At 38.4% G+C, this 11,112-nt stretch overlaps 1 protein-coding gene across 1 annotated transcript; it reads right to left on the bottom strand.

Moving 5' to 3' along the window:
• Nucleotides 1-2,185: 2,185 nt before the first annotated feature.
• LOC131157406 (uncharacterized) lies at nucleotides 2,186-10,807 on the bottom strand. Its single transcript, XM_058111541.1, has 3 exons — nucleotides 10,667-10,807; nucleotides 9,550-9,632; nucleotides 2,186-4,799 (listed from the first exon to the last, which is right to left on the bottom strand). Exon 3 carries the CDS (start codon nucleotides 4,524-4,526, stop codon nucleotides 2,496-2,498), a length of 2,031 nt encoding a protein of 676 aa, XP_057967524.1. The 5' UTR covers nucleotides 4,527-4,799; nucleotides 9,550-9,632; nucleotides 10,667-10,807; the 3' UTR covers nucleotides 2,186-2,495.
• Between the last annotated feature and the right edge of the window lie 305 nt (nucleotides 10,808-11,112).

The raw sequence follows: 11,112 nt of genomic DNA, 5'->3' as shown, positions 1-11,112 counted from the left end.
TAAAGGTGTTATTCCGCCCAGTAAAGGAACTGTTTTAGTGAATCCTTTGGTGGTTTGCCAAAGGCGAGGACGTAGGCTGGGTATAAGCCAAACTTCGCAAAAATTCTGGTTTCACTCTCTCTTTCTCTTACTCTTTATTTTCAGCACATTTAAATTGTGTAGATGGTTTAATTGGTAATCATACAAACTATGTAATTTGGAAGTTAAATAAACTTAAGGTTCAATTTTAATTTGGGATTGTAGAAACTGAAAGAGAGTACGTTGGTTAACCATAAGGGAGTATGTTATTTGGTTAAATACCCAAAAATAAATTAACTAAAAGTTTATTTGAATTCTGAATTTGGGGAAGAGTGTGAATGTTGTGTTGATTGAGAAAGCTAATTCATTATCAAAGGGATTGCATTAACAACAGGGTCGCACACAAGCTGAGAATTTTTATTAAATTGCAACGTATACTTGATTGAATGGTTTATGATTGTATGGTTTGAATATTATGCTTGATTAATTGGTTTGGTTGAATAATTAATTACTTGTTTGGTTAAGCAATAGTGTTGTGGATTAAAAGAACTAAGTTCTTGTGTGATTGGTAAATTAAACAAACAAGTCAAGAATTGGTTAAGAGAAATAAAAAAAAAAAATCTCCAAAAAAATTAAAAAAATTTTTTAAAATCCAATTTATCTCTCTCTTGGGACTATACCTTACTTTTCAGCTTTAATTGTAAACTCTTCTAGGCTGCGACAACAACGGCAGTGCTCTGCTCTTTGGTTTTAACGGCTACAAAGTGCATGGTTTGCTTATGGCATGGTAATAATACCAATTTGACGTAGGAAAAGTATTAGAATTGAGAAATAAGAGAGAAATGAGCGAATTAGGGGAGAGAACTAGAAGAAGAAGAAGAAGAAGAAGAAGAACAGAGGCAAGAGAGGAAGAAGAAGATAAACCAGCGAGAGAGAGAGAGAGAGAGAGAGAGGCAAACTGCACAGCAACTCTAATTTCAAATGATTAACTGTACAATTCATAAGCCCTTCTTCTTGCAGTTGGGGAAGCTCACTCTGAGCTAGTGTTCTGGATTCATAACTTACGCGTCCAGGCCTCATGCCACTACTAACACATATTTACACAAAAACCCAAGAAACTAAGGAATTACAAAATAACCCCAAAATACTTAAATACACAATATAAACCTAAGCTAACTAAACTTCTAAAATAAAAAGAATTTTCCCAAACTAAATATAAACAATATAAATATCTGAAGTGATATAAATATTTAAAGTTCTCCATCGGTGGTTCTCCATCACAGAAAGATTGAATCGAATCCCAAGTAAAACATGATACTATCCAAAGCATGAAATACCACAACATAGACCGAACATTTGGGGGCAAAGTGAATCAAATTAAAAATTCCCAAAACAATTCACCAAATTTCTTCTCAGTGGATGACAAAAAAGTACTTCACCAACATTCTCTCTACTGGATTCTTCATGGTGAATGGTTCCTGTAATTTTGTTGGAACTACATGCACAGACTGCAACTTATCCAACCATTACGGCATACTCACTGCCATAATGCAAGCAAAGAACCTTACCTAAAAGGGGCTGCCTCTTGCCATAACATTAACATAGCCTTGCTTATTGCTGACATGCACTAGGTATTTCAAGCCTGATCTGACACATTCTCAAGCTACAAAAGGTACTGGGTTCATTTTGTGCATAATCAAATATCAGACAAAATTTCACACAAGAAATAATTGAGATAAATTAACAGAGTATCCAACAAACATGAACACCATAAATTTGTGCAACAAAATGAATGATCGGGATCACCTTCACTCCAGAGCCAGTGACGGAATTGGACTGCAGTTTCACAGTTCATATTGTCCAGAAGGATGGTTTTCAAGCAATGGAGCTCCAAGGAAGCAGCTTGGCCAAGATGCATCAGAGCAGAAGGTGTGATACTCGTAGAAGCCTTATTGTGGTCACTGCTGATGCGCTCAACCCAATCCCTGATCCAGCTCATCACATCTCAGATGTCGGAATAAATGAAGTAGTTCCAGTTCTTTCTGCCATCCACCCACTCATTTGTTTTCATTTGGAATAGAACGTTCAGTATTTACAGGTTCTAATGGAATAAAATCTAGGTAGAAATGGAAATCCAATAAGACAAGCTCACTAAGATGGACTCCTGTTTTAACAAGAACCTGCTCAACACACCAGAATATTTTTATATTTTATAGATATTTACAGAAGGAAACTCCTGATTCATACTCCAAAGGCTAACCAAGTCCTTTTTGATATCCCTTATTGTTACACAAAGGTCTAAAACTAATTATGACTCCCAAGTTCTCCCCCATTTTAATAAATGAATGAGAACGATTTAAACATCACAGACCGCTAGAACAAACAGTAAAGGACACAATTATGCAGAGAAGCTCTGCCAGCTACCAAAACCAAATCAGAAACAGGGGAGAGGATAAATTTCTTTACATCAAGCCCTGCTACACCATATGACAGTTCCTCGGCTTAGATGCACCACCAACTAGGCCTTTGCTGCTACTTGAGCTACCGGAGCTTCCAGCCAACATTGCCATCAGACTTCCCCCATGCACCCTGCCTTCTGGAACTTCAACTGAAACTAATAAGGGGCCGCCTTGCCTGGCTGGGAGATCAGTGTGCAGGAGTCCAAATTGTTTTAAATCAAAAGCTGTCCAGCCTGGTGATGCTCCAATACCAGCCACCTTCATTATGTCAACATTCATACCGTCACCAGTGATAACCTCCTTCATCTTCTCAGGCTTGCTAGGTTCCGGATCCTGAACAACTGCACCCAGGGTGGCACCTCCATGAACCCTCTTGTCTTGCACCAGAGCACCGTGGGATGCACAGAGTCCTGTTTTCCCCCTGGAGAATGAATTACAAGGGCCATCATCTTGCCCACCAAATTCTGATCCAGGGTGGCCCCAAGAGCATCTCTTCCCTCCTCCATGTGCCTTGCAGAAATCAGTGCTGCCTTGTGCACTTTTGCTGCATCCTTCAAATTTGCACCTCTTGCCTCCACCATGACGGACACAGTAGTCAGTACGCCCCCTTGCACTTTTCGTGCAGTCAGGCATGGCACACCTTTTACCACCCCCATGCGCTACACAGAATTGGGTCCCTCCATGCACACTCTTCGGGCAAACCCCACCGCCTTGGAATGAACATCTTTTCCCTCCACCATGTCCCTTGCAAAAAGGTGTGCTCCCCTCTGCTCCCTTGGTGCACCCTTCAAACGTGCACCGCTTTCCCCCACCATGCGCTTTGCAAAACATTGTGCTCCCTTGTGCACCTTTGGTGCATGCGGGATACTGGCATCGGCGGCCGCCCCCATGAGAAATACAGAGGCCTGAAAGGCCTTCTGCACTCTTTGTGCAATTCTCATAGAGGCATCTCTTGCCGCCACCATGCCGGATGCACAAACCTGATTTCCCTCTGGCAGCCCGTGTGCAACCTTCATGACTGCATCTACGACCTCCACCATGGGCAATACAGAAATCAGTGCGTCCTTCCGCACTTTTTGTGCATCCTAGGAATTCACAACGCCGACCACCCCCATGGGCCTTGCAGTACACAGTTCGGCCCTCAGCTCCTTTGTGGCAGCCAGCTTTCTGACACCTGCGGCCACCACCATGGGCAATACAAAGGCCAGAAGCACCTCTTGCTCCCTTTCCACACCCGTTGAACTGACATGTCTTTGAACTATTGCTGCGTTGCTGTTGTGATTGAGTAATCCCGGAAGTACAGGTGACTGAGCTTTTTGGCGCCATTATTATGCTCGATGAGAGATTTGGAATGATGGGAGTTGGATCAATTACTCTTGGACCTTGGTTGGATAGGACACTGGTCTCTTTGTTTAGAGACGCATGTGATGGAAGCAAAGATAACCCAGTTTTCCAGCGAGATGACGTCGATCCTTCATCTAAATGCAATGCTTCATCAACCACCAATGGTATCTGCAAACCATTTTGAAGTGGAGTTGAGTCTGCTCGGGAAGTAGTAATATTAGATTCAGCAGTTCCTGTCGAAAGACTTAACTCAAGATCCACATTGGACTGCAATTCTGGAGCTTTCATATTTGAGCAGGGAGATTTTTTTGAGCTATGTATCTTCTCATTGCCAAGGTGGAGAGTAAAATCCAAATCAAGATCCATAGTGGACTCCTCATCAGTTTCTTTAGCAGAAGATGTAGTGGTGCAAGCAGTTGCTGAACTCCCTTTGCTGTCCGAGGAGCTTGATGAGTGGCCAAGCCCAAGACACAATGAAGAATCAGCTTTCTGGCACTCAGATCTGTCAATTAAACTCCACTTTCGCTTGATTCCCTTTGAGGAAAAAGAGTGAGGAATCAACAAAGCAGGAGAATTGAGTCGTAAGGTGGTATCCATGCAATAATTGGCTCCATTTCCTCCGACCCGCACAGAATTTCCCAGGTTCTTGAATGCATTTAAGGAAAGGTTAGAAACAGACCCAAAATTCTGAAACCTGGTGTCCATAAACCAATTGCTAAAATGCAACACCTTTCTTCAAACCAAATCTCAAATTTAAGAGAACAGCCTGCCTGACTTCCGGGGATGATAAATTAGCAACAAGATTAGAGTTTGATATCTTTGTAAGGGTACATCCCACCCCCACTGACAAATCCTGAAGTATCACACCGATCCATTTTCACAAACAATCAAATGTCAATTTTGACCAATCAGTGACTGAAAGTGGAATTAAATCTGAACAAACTTGAATTCCTCACAACATCATAGCCGTCAACCATCCTGTTTCAAAACAGTTCAAAAGATAAGTGTGAAAAACTTTGAATCAAAAGCTTATAAGAAATTAAATGAGCAGAACCATTTGATGACCAGATGTGAAAGAAACCTCAGCAATAATCTACACAGCTATTCACTCCAACTTAAAGATGATGACATTTTTCCCAATGAGCTGATAATGAAAAATTCAGGGGGCGATCAAAAACACGTTACTTGGTTTTATTTCTATTTCCATGTTTTTGATTTGTGATGTTTCACGTTCCTAGAGAGAGAGAGAGAGAGAGGGGTGAACATAGTTGTCGCATTGTTTAAAACTGTTTCCCATATTCTGGAAGCTGAAAAACATTTTTCTGAACAAGTTTCAAGCGATTAGCTTTAAAATGTCAAAATGGACTCGGAAGCAATACTAATCAACATGTTCCTAAATGCACTCTTTTATTTGAACTAAAATGTTTCAGTTCACTGAATAAAGATGGTGTGATTGTATGGTAGATGCTCCAAAATGTGGTATGCTAGGCATACACTTGCATATTCATATAGGTGAAAAATGTGTGAGGACACATATATTTAAGTGAGGACACTTAAGTATTCTGAATCTAAAAGAGATTTTCTTGGGTTAAGTAGATTAATATTAACTGAGAATAAAATTACAATGCTACATTTTACTAATAAAAGAATGTCACATGGAAAATTTTGAAATAAAACTTCGGTTTCGCTAAATCAAATGGAGAAATGGTTAGACGTATGGTTGTTCAGCCATTCATACTGAAAGAGATATTTCCAATAGCTTTGCAAATGTGTTAATTATGAAGCAATTTCAAAATATAAAAACTCATCAAGGACAATAGTAAGATGGACCATTCTTGGAATGAATGTGGTGAAAATGCTTTTATTAGTTGTTTTTATCTTTTTTTCTCTATTTTGATTAGTATTCAAGTACTATATTTAAGTTGATATTATGATAATCTTTTATGATTATCAAATGTTTTTTCTTTAAAAAGTAATTTTTTTATAGAAGAAGACAACATTATTAATAGTGAGAATCAGAGTCCACAGAAAACTAGGGAATGAGAAAAACTATTTTACAGCAAAGAAAGACCAAAAAAACATAAGAATCCATTACAAAAGTGCTGCCCTCCAATCTCTTGTGAGGTCTGACAGCAAAAGACCCCAAAAAAAATTCCAAAAGAGTGTACTCAAGAGGAGGCTAGGGAAGTCGTACTATCCCATAAAAGCCATGAGTGGGTTGATTAATCTTTAAAAATCCAAGCCATACTCTCAATTGACAAGCCTAAAGGAGTGCAAAAACTGCCGCACTCCAAAGAGTTCTGCCATTTATGCTCTTTCCAAAACCCTTGAAGTTAACCAACCAATAGCAAATCTCCAACATTTTCCCAAAGCCACCCACTCTTCCCTCAGCAGTGAAAGAAGGGCATTCCAAAGCAATGATGCCACCTTGCAATGCACAAAAAGACGGGCATTCATTCCGTTGCTTTCACAACACATGATACATATGTCAAGACTAAGTGCCTTATAGGGCTTTCTCCTCTGAAGCAAATCATTTGTGTTAATCCTTTACAAGATCACAGTCCGAACAAAAAGCCTAAATCTTCCCCAGCACCTTAGCCCTCCAAAGAACATGGTTCAAAGGAAAAAGGATAGGGGTGTGGGTTTTCAATATGTGAGAGGAAAGATTTGGAAGTAAACATACCCAAGGAATCCCCTTCCCACACTCTCTCATCCTTGCTAAAGAGGGAATATGCTGATCCAACAAGGAAATAAGGATAGTGAGCTCATCAACCTTTCTTTCATTGAGATTCTTGAAGAGGTGAAAATCCCAAGAAGAAAGAACCCCCTCAAAAAAGAAATAAAGAGGCTGATGGGAGCATTATGTAGTGATGAAAACTTAAAAAGACAAGGAACCCTCAGCTTCAACGAAGACTCCCCCACCCACACATCCTCCCAAAAACAGACTTGTCTGCCATTATCCACTTTAAGCCAGATCTGAGGGAAGACTGATTCGCTACCTGGGGCACAAATTTCCGAGGACACGCATCAGAGATGATGCCACTGCCCCTCTTTTCCCATCCATTTTGTTTGATCCACCATACTAGCTCTTAATCACCTCACACCAAAGGGATTCAAGTTCCAGAGGATACCTCCAAAGCCATTTGTATAAAAGGGATATGTTTTTTGACACCACATTCATGATGCCTAGAACCCCAGTTAAGTTTGCTAACCACTTCCCAGCTAACTAGAAGGGCACTCCTATCCTCCTAGGACTCGACCAAAGGAAGTCATGCTTCAGCCTCTCTAAAGATTTGGCCAGTTTTGAGGGGTTTCTAAACAAGAAGAGGTAAGGTAATAAATCAAGATATTAGACAGAGATGCAGTAATGAGAGTGGCTCGGCCCCCAATCGAAAATAAGCCCTTTTCCATCCCTCCAATCTCCTAGCCACCTTTTCTATAAGAGGAACCAAAAAGGCTTTGGAATTTGGATTCCTTCCCAAAGGGAGGCTGAGACAGCTTAGGGGCCACTTAAAGGAGTCACAATCTGCAATCAATTTGATATTGTGAAATGTCCTCTCTCCCATGTTGATGCTAGCAATACCACTCCTAGGCAAGTTGGTTTTTAAACCCGATATTTTCTCAAATATTTTGAGCAACAAAATGGCTTTCTTGAATTTTGCTACCGTCCTCAAGAAAGTAGTAGGGTATCATCGGCAAGCTTTAGGTGTGAGATCTCCACTTCTTCCCTCCCCACAAACAAGCATCTGATCACCCCTGTAGCCTGAGCGGGAAGAAGCAATCTACTACAAGTGTCAACTACAAGGGTGAATAGGAACGGGAGTGGGTTCCCTTGTCTAAGACTGCTAGAAGCCCAAAACCCCTCTCTCAGTTTCTTAAAAAATTTATATTACAATAAAAAAAATGCTAAGGTACATATGTTTCACTCCACTGACCAAGGGTCGTGTCAGTGTGCGCATGTATCAATGTGGAAAGCCATGCTTCCTTGGCCAATCACAAACAAAAATGAACCATCAACTACTAGGCCAGCCTACACAGCCCCAAATAAGCCAAATTTAAAAGATACTCAAGTTATAATGATTAAAGAATGACAGGCAGATAAAAAGTGAAAATTTTATCATTTAGATTAGAATAATCAGGCTTGCAACCTTAAACCAAGCATAATAAAATATTTTTTATATTATTTTTAAATACTCATACAGCAACTTTGATTGCTAATGCTAATGCCCAACTCCTAATGGGGTGAAATGATGACATGCAAGGTTGACATGTGCAGTTGGTTTGAAAATGAATTTCAAAATGAAAATTGAATAGGTAACATTGCAATTGGAAGTCAGTTTAACCACATTCATCATTTTTTTTAAAAAAAAATCAAACTGGATCACCCCAAATCCTTGTTTTTACTATGTTACACAAGCAAAGAATAATTGAAGAAACATAACCCTTTCTTCCTGAAAATTGCCTCAAAATTAGCAAAATACAGGCTGAAAATATTCTTCTACCATTTTGTTCACTTATAGGTAACCCCTAAACAAACAAGAAAAAAGCGCAAATATATTAACAAGACAAAAGCGCAAATATATTAACAAGACAAACTCATTTGGCTGCAAAAATGGCAGTCACACATAAAAAATACAAAATATTGTGTCTAAACGTCAAACACCCATAACGTAATTCTACAAATTTCATTATGGAAGAAAATTCTTTTTCTTAAAATATAGCCTTGCAACAGAAATGCTACTGCTGATTATTCGCGATTGAACTTGCAAAGAATCTTATCCTGGTAAGCACCAATTGTTCAAGATTGAAAAAAATAAGGTTTGATACATTGATCTCCTAAATAAATGAATGAGACCAGATAAAACCTGAACTCAGGGATAACAGATAACTTCAATGTAAAAAGAATAGAGAGATAATATCATGCTCATTCTCCATAAAGTGACACAAAAGGACAGATAAGCAAAGAATTGAACTGTGTATGCATGATTAATATATGCAGATTTGAAGAAATGAAGACGCAGAAAATCTCTTTCTACTCCAGAGAAACTGCAAGCATGATTAATCTAGAGAAGCAGTAAAAGCAACTCTGAATTTATGCTCTAGATTTCTAGGATGAGCACAAAAACCCTAAATAATCCTAAGAAACAACATTCTAGGCATATCATGAAGGATCAAAAGGGAAAGGAAAAGGAAACATACAGAATGAAAACAAGGAAAAATAGTCATTAAAAAAATCCATGAAACTAAAATAAAACACAAACATATCAATTTCAGAGAGAGAGAGAGAGAGATTTCATTTCTTCAAAATATATATATATGCCCACACACATTCTATAACCTGATTCAACTCTACTCCAGACACATAATCCAGAATTCCTATAGAAACAGGCCAAAGACGAAGAAATCACTACCTTCACATATCAAGCATATATCTGAAACCAATTGGGTCTAAGGAAAAACAAGATTTCATACATTGATATCCTAAATAAATAATTAAAGAACTGATAACACAGAAATCAGGTATTACAGATAACTTCAACGTGAAAAAAAAAACATAAAACAAAAGACAAACAAACAAACAGATAATATCATGCTTACTCCCCATAAAACAACATAAATGGACAGATAAGCAAATAACTAAAGACACTGTCCATAAACAAACAGATTACGAGTTATTGAAGAAAATAGGCATATTGAAAGAAAGAAAGAAAGAAAAGGCTTAGCGAACCTCTATTTTCGCTCAAAATAAACTGCAAGCATAATTGATCTCCAAAAACAGCAAAAGAAACTAAGGAGTCACACTCTGGAATTCTGCGATCAGTGGGTAATACAAAATAGTCAGAAAAAATCATATTGTATGAATATAATGATGAAAAACACAGAAATAAGATTCAAGCGAAGTTGCCTTACAATTGGCAAGATAAAAGCATATAGAAAAAAGAGAAGGAAATAAATTTAGCATCTCCCTGACATATATTAATTCTTCTAAGAGGATTACACACAAATCTATGGAAAATTATTAACAAAAAACAATGTTAACTCCTCAGCATAAATAATAACAACACAGATATAAGATAAAGAAAAGGCAGAAGGCGAATTCATGATTACAAAGATAAAATTTTATAGAAAATGCAGGAAAGAAAAGAAATAAAAATCAAAATTGTACACCATTTTTTTTTTTTTTTCCGTCAATTACAAGAGAAAAACTGCAATCTTTGCCCCAACAGCAGGGATAGAAAGAGAGAGGGAGGGAGGGATGGAGTGAGAGAGATCTGCACGTAACTATTTGACTTAGACAAGGCGGACTCATTTTTCTGATTACAAAACAACATAAACCACAAAATCGAAAATTTCTGTTTTAGTCTCCTTCTTCCTGTTCCTTAGGTTTTCCAGTACCCGAACTGAGGTAAAGAGAAATCAACAATTTCATACATAAGAATATTAAAAGTAAAAGGAAACCGCGAGAATTGCACCAAGAAGACAAAGTCTTTCAAAGATCCATAAAGCTAGACTAAAGCTTAAAACATATTAACTGCCAAGAAAAAAAATAAAAAATAGACAGGCTCGGCGACTCGAATAAACTCTAGTTCAGACACCTAAATCACGAAATCCAACAGAAATGAGCCAAAAACAGAGAAATCACCGTCTCCCGACCTCCGTATGCAGAGCATAGATATGAAATCCAAATAAGAAGTACAGAACAAAGCAAAAAAAAATCACAATAAACTTCGCAAACGAATCACAGAAAACGAAGAACATAGCAGTTCCAAACATCCCCAGATTTGAACACGAAGGCGTGAATTTGAAATTTGAGGTCTGAAATGGAAGAAATTTGGCAAAATTACCTCGAATTCAGGTCATGTGGATGGAGAGAGGACCGGCGGCGATGAAATAGGCTAAACCGAAATAGGGTTGAGGAGCGCCGGCAGGGAGACGAGGCGGGGTGGGCGAGAGGATGTGGGAGAGGAAAGATAAATAATAGCATCGAGGAGAGTGTGGCCCAAACGGGTGGAAGTAACAGATGGAGCGCATGTTAGGAAGACGGCGCATGTTAAGAAGACGGCTCAGGTTATGCTAAGGAACGCATTCCGTGTATTTTTTTTTTTTTCAATAATGGACTTGGGCCACTTGGCTAGGCTTGAGTTGTGCATATAACAATGTTCTTCATTAATTTTTGTTACCTTTTTTATTTTTTATTTTAGAAATTAATTTTTTTCCATTTTGGGTGAATTTGAGGTTATTCGCAGATATATTCGTAAACAAAATCACATTTAATTTAATTATAATTATT

Source organism: Malania oleifera, chromosome 6 (assembly GCF_029873635.1).
Source record: "Malania oleifera isolate guangnan ecotype guangnan chromosome 6, ASM2987363v1, whole genome shotgun sequence".
In the NCBI taxonomy this organism is placed as follows: Eukaryota; Viridiplantae; Streptophyta; class Magnoliopsida; order Santalales; family Ximeniaceae; genus Malania; species Malania oleifera.
The sequence above is the reverse complement of the archived record's forward strand: the minus strand, read 5'-3'. Positions and strand labels throughout refer to the sequence as shown.

Excerpts from the sequence above, each read along its gene's own strand:
- LOC131157406 (XM_058111541.1), bottom strand. The coding sequence starts at position 4,526 with ATGGACACCAGGTTTCAGAATTTTGGGTCTGTTTCTAACCTTTCCTTA.